Here is a 12,725-nt window from a genome sequence, read left to right as displayed (position 1 = left end):
ATTCTGGGATGCAAGAGGTTTTTATGGGCCCCGTGCTGGCTTTATTCTTGCCTGTAAAGCGAAATGCTTGCTAGGTATCTGGCCATGATGTGAATGATTGGATGGATGCTTACATGCCCCAAGATGCATACAAGTTTTGTTTTGATTCCTTCCAGTGACCCTGGGGCAGGAGGGTCACTGCCCTTACCTCATGCTTAAAAATTTTTTTAAAGAAAGTTTTTTTTTTCTGTAATAAGAGAAGGGCCAGATCATATAGACCATGGTTTATGACTGTCTCCAGCAATAGTCAACTACTGTGGTGTGCTGACTCCCAATTTTTCTTTTAAGCACCCATATTTAGACACTCTACTATACCCATGTGGAAAAGATCTTGAAAATGAATGTAAATTTCTCTTGAGTCTAGGACTCTGTCAGTGGGTTCTCCAGAAAAATAATAAAATCAATACAGCTACAGATGAATATTTATATAGATATATTGAATGATCATATATTGAGAGAAAAAGGGATGGAGATAGAGTGAGAGGGGTGGGGAGATAGAAGACCAAAGAAGTTGATGTTAAAAATGGGTGCAGGCAGTTGAGACAGGCAAGTCAGTAAAATTTGATCCCCAACACTACATGGTCCCATGAGAAATACCACAGACAGTAATGGAGGCTTCCAAAACTACTGAAATGGCAGTATAATGCCAGTACCACAAGGGCCAAGCAACACATGGGTTTGCATATCCAATATGGCAGATACCAATTGCTTGGGATATCAAGGAATTTAAATATTAGATAGATTGATTGGTAGATAATAGATAGAGATGGATAGATGGATGGATGGATAGATAGATGGATGGATGGATGGATGGATGGATAGATAGATAGATAGATAGATAGATAGATAGATAGATAGATAGATAGATAGATAGATAGATAGATAGATAGATAGATAGAAACTTCTTTTGGGGGAGTCAGAAGGTCAGAATTTCTTTCTCTGGGACTCAACCTTTTTATTGTTTCATTTAGAGGCCACACTTAGCCATGTTCAGGGGCTGCTCCTGGCTTGAAAGTGGCTACCACTGCTGCTTGGGAGACCACAAAGTGCTGGGGCTTCTGATGCAAAGCATGTGTTCAAGCCATTAAGCTATTAAGGTCTTTGACTAGAAAAGACCCACCCACATGATGAATGTGCTTTGTTCAGTCTAATAATTTAAACGTTAATGTCACCTAAAAATTACATTCCCAGAAAGAGAATAAGATACCTACCTAAGCTGACACATGGAATTAAAGATGAGGACTGGGAAGATGACTCAAGAGACCAGAGAATGGGCTTGACATGCAGAAGCCTGCATTTGATCCCTGGAACCACATAGCCCCCTAAACACTGTCTGAAGAACCACTGGCTATAGCCCCCAAAGCAAAAACCAACAACAATAATTTAAAAATTAAGGCTTTTAGTTATTCTAATCAGACTGCTACCCCTAACTCAGACTTTAGTGATGAATGAAAATGTCGATCGTTCCTTTTGACTCACCTATGGCAGTCACCTTTCTCCAACTTCCAACAGGGAAGCAGTAACTTTGTCTCCTCTGTCCTCAGTGGTGCTGTCCTGTTTGGGGATTTTATGTGATGGGCTGACTTGAGATCCCAGCTCTCTGCAGGATTCGAGAAAACTTCTACTATTATAGGTCATTCAATTTTTCCTTATTGTTAAAATAAAAGTGATAGCCCTTAGAATTTTCTAGTTCCAGAAAGAATTTCTCCTCACATTTGTTTTTGCCTTTACCCTACATCTGATCTTAGATTAATTCAAATCATGAAAGATAGACATTATATTTGTAGAATCTAGCTTGGGGGTTTAAAATTCATGACCTGTAGACTTAACATGACAACCTAAGGTTTTAGATTATTTTGTGAAACTTCTGACATATTTCAGTCACATTTGGTGGGGAGGGGGAAATGGGCTGTTCATGGGCATAGTTTCTCCAGCTATGCAGTTGGCCCAAATAGACCTGGTCACTTCTACATGCTGTCTCCTCTTCCACGCCCAGACGCAGGCCTTTAGAGCAGATTGGCTCCTCAGAAACCTTTGGAAACGAAGTGTGGAGAATAAGTCTTCAATTCAAATCTCAGCCCAAAGCAGAAAGCAGCAAATGCCCCAGAGATTGATTACAGAAGATAAACATTTTGCATCGCCTGGAAGTGGGCCGCAAATGTCCTTCCACAGACAATAGACTTGCATGGCTCTCAAAGGTGGCTGCCGTACTGCATACAGAGAGTCATGGAGTCTTATTCGGTAGAGTTCTTTATATCTCCAAAACTCTGGGAAGCCTGAAAGGGTGAGTGATTCATAATTCCTAATGTGGAAATACTGTCACATCATGAGAGGGGAAGCAAATATAACTGAAGTCATTGTATTCTCCCCATTTCAAATTTGGACTAAGCTGGAAAGAGCAAGGGCCAGTCCTCTACTCAGAGATCTAGGTGTTTCTCCCCAGGATCTAGGTGTTCCTTCACCATAGAATGACACCAAATCGTTAATAGAATGGCAGATAATCGTTACAGAAAGGGGCATGCAGATCTAAGAGTTTGCCTCAAGTTCAGTTACCACAGGTGAGGGAAGGAAGCAGAGAAGTATCACTGAAACTAGAATAGATGATGTAATTTTTTTCCTTAAGCCCCAGGAGGTGCTACCATGAAAGGAATTGAGAGGACAAAAGGGAAGGAAGGGAACTGAGGTCTATGTGGAAGCAGCAGTATCAAGAAGGCAGGTCTGAAAGTGAGGCTCTAAGTTTTGGCCAGGCTGAGAGGAGAGTGAGGCTGTAGAGTTCATTGGACTAGAAGAAGGTGAGACGGATTTTGAATAAAGGCAGGTAAAGAGAAGCTTGGGAGAGACCCAATGGCTTGACAACCAAATAGCCATATTCCAGGGAAAGAAATGTGGGGACCAGGAAGAACCCAGCACTGGAATATGCTAGGCCAGCCCCATTTCCACCATGCTGCAGGGATCAAAGTCTTTTGAAGTTCATGCAGGGTTAAAAGGAAAACATCAAACAAATGGAAGTTTACAAGTGCTCTTCTAACTTGGTGAAAAATATGACTAATCAGTGAAAGTAGGAACTTTTAAAGAATGGAATCAGAACTTTTTCTCTTAGGAACAAAGCTTGAACCTCTTAGCAATCACCACTCTGATTGCAAGGATCTTACTCAAGTGTCTGGAGAGTCTTTTACTGCCAAGAGGAGAGTGGTAGCACTTTAGAGAGAAGAATTACACTGCATTCAATGCTGCTTTAAACTGGCCCAGACAAAAGCCCAAGACAATTTCAGGTTGAATCAGGAATCTTTTGTTTCTTAGGAAGAGAACTTTTTTTCTATGAAAATGTAAAATAAATTTATAGTCACTAAAGAAAATCTGTAGAAGATACAAAAGTATATAAAAACCAACCAAACAAACAAAAAAACATTTTTTTTGTAATGGGATATTCCCATTACAAACCCAGAAGAGGTTTGCATGTTGAATTTTATTTTCAATTGTTCTTCCTGTGGATACCTGTATTTTCCTGGATACAAATCAGAACCATATTACTTAAAAAAAATCCTTTCTTTCTCCTTTCACTTATTATATTAGGATAAATTCTCCATTACCTTAATTTTTCCTTGAAATATACTTTAAATAATCCCACAATATGACTTTTGATAAATTTTCCATTGTTTATTTTAATGATTTTTAAAAGACGATCAAATAGGTGGTTTCAATTTTTTAATTTTGAATAAATAAAATTCCAGTGAACATCTGTGGGAATAATAATTTTTGTGCATCTTCCAGACTCTATCCTCAGGAGGAATTCTCAGAATACTAAAATTTGCAATAGCCACTCTCAAATGACTTTTCAAAATGGTTACCATCCCTAATATTCACATGAACTATGTAAGAGCTTGCATTTCATGAATCAATAGCCAACACTGAGCATTTTCATTACAAAAAAAAATAAAGAAATTACAACAACAACAAAAAACCCTTTGTCTAATTGTTAGGTTGGGCCAGAGGAGGGGGATGGAAGGAAAAGGGAAATCTCTTGCTTCTTTGTATTTCAGTATTAGTAGGACATTTTTTTTTATATATTTAACTAATGTTTTTCTTCTATGATTTATTATTTTCTCTTCTCATTAGAAAACATATGAGAAAAATTACAGCTGTTCTCAATATTTTCCTTTTCCTTTCACATCTTACCTCTCCTTAAGGATATTGTTTTTCCCAATAATGTTTTTAAATCTTTGCTTTTTCTCACCTATTAAATTCAGCACATTAAGATCTCCCTCTCCTTTCCTTTGTCCAGTTTATTCACTGCTAATGTCTATCATCAATCCCCCCCCTCCAAGCTGCTACACCAGGTTAGTATACAGGCTAAGAAGTAATCAATCTAGAAACTTCTACTTGCTGTGCAAAAAGCTGCTAGATATTCTCCCCACTAACTCCCACTTTTTTTTTCCTCTGTCTCTTAAACTCTTCCTAGTCTGGAGGAGAATTGAGGAAAGGGATAATAGAGCGGTTGGAGAATAAAGGAGGCAGGAAAGCGCAAGAGACTGACAGTGGGATCTGGTGAAGATCCAGGAGGTCGTGCTACTGCTCTGAATTACTGCAGAATTTAAGGTGTGGTCCTAAGAATGGGCTTACAGAAGTGTCTGAGGAAAATGGCAGGTGAGGCTGTTCATCGAGTCACAGGCATAGATCTGTAGCTCAGATCTGTGCTAGTATTCACAAGCAGTTAGAGCAGGAATAACCTTTCTCTATTCCTGGAAAAACTACGTGGAGCAAAGGACAAAGGATTACTGTATTGATGCTCATAGGTAATATATATATATATTTCCCCTCCTATGGGTTTGGTGGAGTATTTTGGAGCCAAGTCAAAACTGTTTTGTGTGCTTGTTTCGTAAAAGTGCTAAGACTTAATTTTCAGATGTGGAAATAAGAACAGGTGGTGGCTGGTGGCAGGAGTCACAATGGTTGCCATGACAGCAGGATTGAATCTTAGTCATCTTCCCATCCTCCACAAAAACCCACTTGCAGCGGCTTCTCTCATAAGGTGCTTATTAAATATTTGTTAAATGAATGATGAATCACAGAATGGTGTGGTGTGGTGTGTGTGTGTGTGTGTGTGTGTGTGTGTGTGTGTGTGTGTGTGTGTGTGTGTGTGTGTGTTTGCCATTAGGGTCGCCATTCTCTTAGCTCGCTAAAAGCTTTTCAAGGAACAATAATCACTGTATTTACGCCTGATAGGTTTGCATAATTTGCATATTGACTTAACGTGAAAATAATAAGCTACTGGGTGCCCGTGCCTGCCGAACGCTCCCGGGTCCCCCCGTATCTGAGAGTCCTTATTATCAAAGCAAGTTGGAGGATTCGCTTTAAAGTGGGGGGCGGGGTGCCTGGTGCAGTATTGGGGCTTAATTGGCTGGGGAGGGGGTGTCTTTCCTTCCCCTGATCCCCCCCGGACCCCACGCAGTCAGCCTAGGGAGCGTTAGACGCCCGCCACCTCCTCCCGCGCTAAGCCCCAAGCCCGGGCGGGTGCAGAGCGGAACGCACAAAGGACCTCCGCAGGCGGCGTCCCGCGTTGCCCGGGGCAACCTGGGAGCCGACTCCAGCTCTCCTTTGACCCCGCCAAGAAACAGTAAACGCGGCTGTGATTGGCTGGTGGGTCAGAGCCAGCCAATCGGAGAAGGGCTTGTAGGAAGGTGGCCGTGGCGCGCTGCAGAACCAGGAAGCTTAGGGTTAGAGGCAACCGGCGAGGCGAGAACGCCTGAACGTGGTCGGTTGGAGACAATATGTCTGTCCGGAGGCACATTGGGAATCCCGAGGTGAGGGCCCAGGTCCAGAGCGCAGAACCGGCCGCGGGGTGGGGAGCACCTAGGAAAAGGCTCCCACGTGGGCAGGGCCGAGCAGCCGCCACTTCCGCCGCCCGGAAGGCGGGAAGCGGCCGGCGGGAGGAGGAGATGGTCTGGAGAGGGGCCGGAGGCGGAGCGGCCTGGGGGGACGCGGAGCCCGGGCCCTGAGCTGGTGGCGAGTGTCGGCCGGCGGCTCGTGCATCCTGCCAGACAGCATTTGCAAACCGCGTAGCTCCGAGAAGAGCTCAGTGCATCGAGACAAGTCTCTTACCCGCCCAGGGCTGCTGGTTCTCTAGGCCTGAAAAACATAAATTGTCCTTGTAGCCCCTCCGCGGAAGAGCACCATGTGAAGGTGCAAAAATATCTAAGGGTGCCTTGTTTCAGACTCAGGGACTGCAGAGATGATTCTGGAGTCTAGAAACCCTTTAGAAAGGATGCACCCTTGCATCCTTTCTCCTGACACCTTTCACCACCTTGACTGTTCCTTTGGGTGATTTGCACTACTGCAGTGTCTGTTGCATCCCAGGGTGCCAACAAGACCCTTTTACCTTTCCCAAGTTCAGTCTTGCAAGGGACATTTGGAAACACTCTGGGTACAATGTGTTAGGAGAGTGCTAGGGAGTAGAGGAGATCAACGGAAGGTGATGCAGGGGGACCTGGACATGACCTGTAAGGGCCAAGTTGTTAGCCTGGCCAAGAAGGACCTGAGGGTTGGAGATACAGTTTTCAGCGGATAAGCTGCTTGCCTTGCACGTGGCTGGCATGGATTTGATCCCTGGCATCCGATATGTCCCCCAAGCAGTGTTTGGAGTAATTCCTGAGTGTAGAGCCAGGATTAATGTCCTAAGCATCACCTTTATGGCCCTAAAGCAAACATAACAACAACAAAAGCACCCCTGGCCAGGGAGATGGTTCCAAAGGTCAGAATGCAGGCCTGGGTTCGAGCACCAGCACGATAAGATTTCCACCACCTTCACCCAGAAAAGCACAGTCTGGAGTAACTTCAGAGCAATAGGGAGAGTTGCCTGCACCTGTGTACCCCTGGGTGTAGCTCCAAATCAAAAAGTACAACCCAAACCTACAATCCCAGATGGAACCCGCCTACCCCAGATAAGGAGATGAGACACCTATAGGGCTGCCAGTACTAAAATCAAGCCTTGTGCACGTGGTTGAACTTCTTACCCTTTCTACTTGACATGAGTTGCTAATCTTTTAATCTCCCAGGAGGCATGAATGAAATGGAGTAAGTTGGGAGACCCTAGGGTGGGTCCAAGAGGCCTGCCTATGAGGAGGTAGGAAAGTAGCTGTGACCAAAGGCACATTTTGTGGTTACCTATATGTACAACTTGCTTGCTTGCCGGGGTTTTCAGAAGCTTTTGAGTTTCATGGAAGCCAGTGACACTTATCAGATTTGTGTATTAAATCTGTATAATGCTTTGGGTAGGATGATCATTTTAACAGCGTTAATTCTTCAAATTAATGTATTCAGAATGTTTTTTTTTCTATTTTCTTGTGTCTTCTATTTATTTTAATAGTGGCTCATAGATTTTGATGTGTGAATCTTTCATCCCTTTGTTAAATTGATTCTAAGATTCTTAATACTTTTTGACACAGTTGTAAGTGGAATTGACTTATCTTTTGCATTTCCTTTCTAGTTAATTATTTGCATGTGGAAATGCAACAATTTGTGTGTTTTTTTTGAGCATGCTACTTTATTTTTTGAGAAATTTTATATATATTATGTATTATCATTTAGAAATAGTAATTAATAGTTGAAGCCCTTTTCTTTTTCTTGCTTAATTGCTGTTGCACAGACTTTGTTGGTTGAATCATATTTGTGAGAGTGGACATCTTCCTTTATACCCAATCTTTAAGAAAATGCTTTCAGTTTTATACCATTGAGTATTATGTTAGCAATGGGTTTGTTGTATATGAACTTTATTTACTAAATTGCTCTAAGTTCCTTCTGTTTCTATTTTGTTAAGAGTTTTTGTTTCTGTAGTTTAATCAAAAATAGTTGAATTCTTTTAGATTATCACAGAAATTTTCAGCTATTATTTTTTTCTACTAACATTTCTTCTGTTTCTCCTCTTTCTGGAACTCCAGTGATGTGAATGCCATTCTAAAACGTTCTAAAAAGAACTTTCATTCTTTTTTTTAATAGAGGGAAAGAGGGGTCTCCCAAGTGTTTCTCAAGGATCCAGGGGCCTTTCAGTCAACTTTGTTGGTGGCTCATTGCTTGGATTCAAGGATGCAAGGCTGCTTGTTCTTACAGAGACAGGGATCACCAAGACCACCCTTGTGATGCTTGGGAACCTCTTGAGCCACTCCTGGTGATGCTCAGGGATCACCAGGTCTATACACATGATGTTCATTATATCCTGTGGTTCTGGGAATTAAATTCTGTCAGCCTCATACAAAGCATGCACCCTAACCCCTGTAAGTTGCATATACTCAGTGCCATATTTTTTTGAGTTTATCTTAACAGGAAAAGGAAGAGGATGACATTCCAGTTTACATATTATAGTGAATCACCTTCAAATGTAGTGGTTTAACATAAATGGCCTCATTTTAAAGATTGACTAGACTAAACTAGATGGTCTTTACTTGAGATTTCTCTCATGGTTTAGCAGACAGAAACTGGGGCTGGAATTTTCTTGAAGGTTTCTTCAGTCATGACTTGATGCAATCTCTTGCCCCGGATCTCAGTTCTAACCATCATCTGTGACTCCTCAAAATGGCCTTTTCCTGTGGCTTAAGAAAACATGGGCCTTAAGAGAAAAAAGTGGAAATTATATTCCCTTTTAGAACCTAGACATAGTAGTTCCTGAATCACTCCATGGCAGTGGTGGTCCCATCCAGGTGGAAGGGGAGGGAACATTAGCTCCATATTTCTTTCAGAAGAATGTTGACTCTGTAGTTTGGGTGGGATGGGAAATTCTGTAGCAATCTTGAAAAATATACTTGGTCACAATAGAAGTTGCTGGCAAGGCTGCTACATGTGTAAATATGAAACGGAGTTGTTTGACAACAGTAAAACTAGACAGAATTAAAATTCTCTTTAATAAAAGGCTCTAAGATGTGAACATGCCTTGCATAAGATTGATTTTAAAATTTATATTCTACTCCCCTCATTTGATAGATGTCCTCTCTACATGAAGGAGCTAAGTAATTTTAATCCTTAGAATCTTATTACATAGGTTGAAATGTACAGATCTTGAGTTCCATTTTGAGAGAGGTAGCCTGTTCTCTTATAAATAGATGAGGACAATACTAGTGTTTACCTTGAGGGTGTTTGTGATAAATAAACGAGATAATGTAAATTAAAAACCTGGTCAGGTGCCCAACTTGAATGTGTCTTTCTTAATTTTTTTTCTTAATTATTTTTTATTGGACCTTCTCCAGCAGATAGAACTGCTTACTTTTTTTTTTTTCTTTGCTTCTTTGGGACACCTGGTAGTGTCCAGGGTTTACTGTAGGGTTCTGCACTCAGAGACAACTCCTGGTGGGCTCAGGGGATCTATGGGGATATGAGATAGTAGGAATCGAATCTGGGTTGGCCACATGTAAGCCAACCACCCTACCCACTGTATTATCTCTCTGGCCTCCACTTAGTTTTTTGTTGTTTTTTTTTTTTTTAGTGTACTTTTAGAATAGCTTTGCTGTTAGAATCTCTCTGACTTCCTTTTTTCATCCCTTCCCTTCATCTTTCAGTTCATGGAAATTTAGCCCTTAAAATAATGCCCTCCCTTACAGCCCTGATTTTGGGACCATATCTGGTGGTGCTTAGGATTTACTCCTGGCTCTGTGCTCAGGTATTACTTCTGGTGGGCTCAAGGAACTCTATAGAGTACAGGGGATTGAACTCTAGCCACCTGCATGCAAGACAAGCACCTGTTCACTATACTATCTCTCTGGCCCCTAAAATAGTGCCTTTTTTCTTTCAAGTAAGTCTCTTTTCTTAGCACCTATGTGAGAGCTGTCTTTGCTTTGGTGTCTTGGGAGTTCTTGATGTCCATGCTGCTGACATGCCCACTGCATGTTGCTCAGGTCTTGGAATCACCTCCTTCTATTTGGCATAGGCACTTAATTGCTCTCACACTAATGCAGGATTTTGTGTCAGATTAAGAATACACAGGGTAGGGGCTAGATTGATAGCAGAGGAGTAGGTCTTTTGCCTTCAATGTGAGTGAACCTGGTTAAATACAATCACCATAGGAGGGTTCTCTAGACCTCCAGGAGTGACCCCTAAGCTCAGAGCTAGCACTGCCCCTTCCCAAATTAACAAGGTAGAGCCCCTGTCCCAAACCCAAGAAGTGAGGGAGTATGCCATTACACAGTACATGAAGATTCACTCAGCTGGTACTTGGACTGGTACTCAGGAGGCATCTTCCTAGAAGAAACTTGTTATTGGGTCTTTAAAACTGAGGAAAAGATAAATAGTTGCAGTGTGGTGGGTTTGATAACTGTTTGGTTCTGGGATCATAGCCAACATTGCTTGGACTTCCAATTCAGTGCCTCCAATTCCAACTCCCTGCTCTTCAACTCTGGTTGATATTACTTTTTCCACCTTCCTTAGAACTGGGGGTCATTGACCTTCAAGGGGTCATTGAAATTTGTGGTTACTCCCAGCAAGCAAATGATAATACCAGGGATATGAACTTTCTACATTTTCACTCTTCGATGAATTTCATTAGGATCTTTTTCTGATTGTACATGTATGTATTAAATGCATGATAGAGCTAAGTGTGTGTATATATACATATATATATATATAAAACTGTTAATATAGGGTATAGTATTTATAGATACAGTTTTGTGGGATTTTTTTTTAATTTTGGGACCACACCGGCGTCACTCAGGAGTTACTCCTGGCTCAGCACTCAGAAATCACTCCTGACTGACTTGGGACCAAATGGGATGCCAGGAATTGATCCTGGGTTTGTCCCAGGTCTTCTGCATGCAAGGCAAATGCTCTACTGCTATGCTATCACTCCAGTCCCTTGAAATAGTAATAATATAAAAGTATGTCTTTATCTTCAAAGCTTAACTTATACCTGTCTCTGGGCCTCACTCCTCTCCCAGTCCCTTGTCTTCATCCTCTCTCCTTCATAGGTAACCTCTTATCTAGTCCATTAGCTTCTAAACATCTTCAGGTCTCCTTTCTTGCCAAATAACAGCAAAACTATCCCATCACAACTTTTTTTACTTGTTTTGGGGTCACATCCAGTGATGCCCCCTACTTGCTGCTGGCTCAAAGATCACTGTTAACAGCTCTCAGGAGTACACAGGGGAGGTCAGAGATTGAACTTGGTTCAGCTGCATGCAAGACAAATGCCTTACCCACTGTACTATCTCTCTGGCTCCTCCACGGCAGAGACTATTTGGCTACATTTCTTTGCTAGTTTCCCTCTCATCTGCTCAGTGCTAGTGTTTCTGCTTCTGCTCCTGTCATTCACAGTAACCACATCCACCATCCACCATCCACCAGGCTCATCAGCAATGACCTGATTTGCTCAACCCAAACCCACTTTCCTGTTGTCTTTTTAGTTTCCCTCCATTCTTATTTACTTGTTCCTGTTTGAGCTCTTGTTCTCTGATCTTAACAGTATTCAACAAGGCAAACCACCTCTTTCTTCCTGAAATGTGTTTTATTTCCTCAATGCATATGCTATTAATCTCTTGTGAGTCCTTTCCATGGTGCTTCTCTTCACCGGAGTTGGTTTGTTGGGGGTGGTCGTGTTATTCATGGTCTACAAACTCCAGGCTTATGTTGTTCCCTTCTGCTATCTATAGGCTGGCAACTCCAGTCCTCTTGTCCTTCCTGGCACTGAGCACTCTCCTGAGCTTCAGGTTCAGAGATCCAATTTGTTGCTTCCTTTCAGATGCAGTGCCCCAGAGAGCTTTCTCTCAGCAGCCCTAGGCAGAACAGGACCTGCTTCTCAGACCATGCTTTGCAACCTCTGATCCCTTCTCACCTCGTTATGACAGTTTTACAGCTCAGCTAATTTTACAGCTTTAAGGATTCTTGGAAACTTCCTTTCTGTTCTTTCCTACCTCCTTCCTAGGATCATGTACATTATATGATCCCTAGGATCACCCACAGAGATCACCCACTCTCACAGCAGCCCTTTACTTGACTCCATTCTTGTCCGAAAGTCTGGCTTTTTTCTCCACAGGCTAGCAGATGATGGTGCTAAGATGGCAGTAAAGTCCCATGAACCTTCAACTGTCCTGAGGATTCCTTCATGTCTTCCCATTGTCCACAACTGTGCTTCCTCTATCCACCTTGAAGACCATGACCTCCACTCACCTTGGTTGGGGCCAGCTAGTTCTTTGTGGTGGGGGGTACTCTCCTGTCATTACAAGGTGTTAGCAGCCCTCCTGTTTTCAGACTAGATACCAATAGTAGCCTGCCTTTCCTCTCTTCCCCTCACTCCTTACAATCTAATCTTTCTTCAAACATTGGCCATGAAAAAATGGCCCCTGTTTTCAGTTCTTTGGGTCTCAGGGTTGGTTTTTTGTTTGTTTGTTTGTTTGTTTTTGAGTCACACCCAGCAGCACTCAAGGGTTACTCTTGGCTCTACGCTCAGAATTCGCTCCTGGCAGGCTCAGGAGACCAAATGGGATGCCGGGATTCGAACCACCATCCCTCTTCATGCAAGGCAAATGCCTTATCTCCATTTTATCTCTCCGGCCCCAGGTTTTTTTTTTTTTTTTTTTTTTTTTTTTTTTGGTGGTGAGGCCACACTTCCATGCTCACGGGCTAGTCCTGACTCTGTGCTCAGGAGTGACCTCTGACTGTACTCAAGACCACTGGGGATGCCAGGAACTCAAACCTTGTATTCCTTTGACCCT

General features: G+C 42.4%; 1 protein-coding gene across 1 annotated transcript in view; it reads left to right on the top strand.

Annotated features, from left to right (window-relative positions):
• Nucleotides 1-5,753: 5,753 nt before the first annotated feature.
• The window catches only part of CEP41 (centrosomal protein 41), a 54,806-nt gene continuing 47,834 nt past the window's right edge, over nucleotides 5,754-12,725 (top strand). Inside the window, exon 1 of the mRNA XM_049775073.1 lies at nucleotides 5,754-5,840. Within this exon, the coding sequence (XP_049631030.1) occupies nucleotides 5,808-5,840 (33 nt within the window). The 5' untranslated portion in view covers nucleotides 5,754-5,807. The remainder of the gene's footprint in view (nucleotides 5,841-12,725) is intronic.

The sequence above is a fragment of the Suncus etruscus genome, chromosome 1 (assembly GCF_024139225.1).
Source record: "Suncus etruscus isolate mSunEtr1 chromosome 1, mSunEtr1.pri.cur, whole genome shotgun sequence".
NCBI classification, from domain to species: Eukaryota; Metazoa; Chordata; class Mammalia; order Eulipotyphla; family Soricidae; genus Suncus; species Suncus etruscus.
The sequence above is the reverse complement of the archived record's forward strand: the minus strand, read 5'-3'. Positions and strand labels throughout refer to the sequence as shown.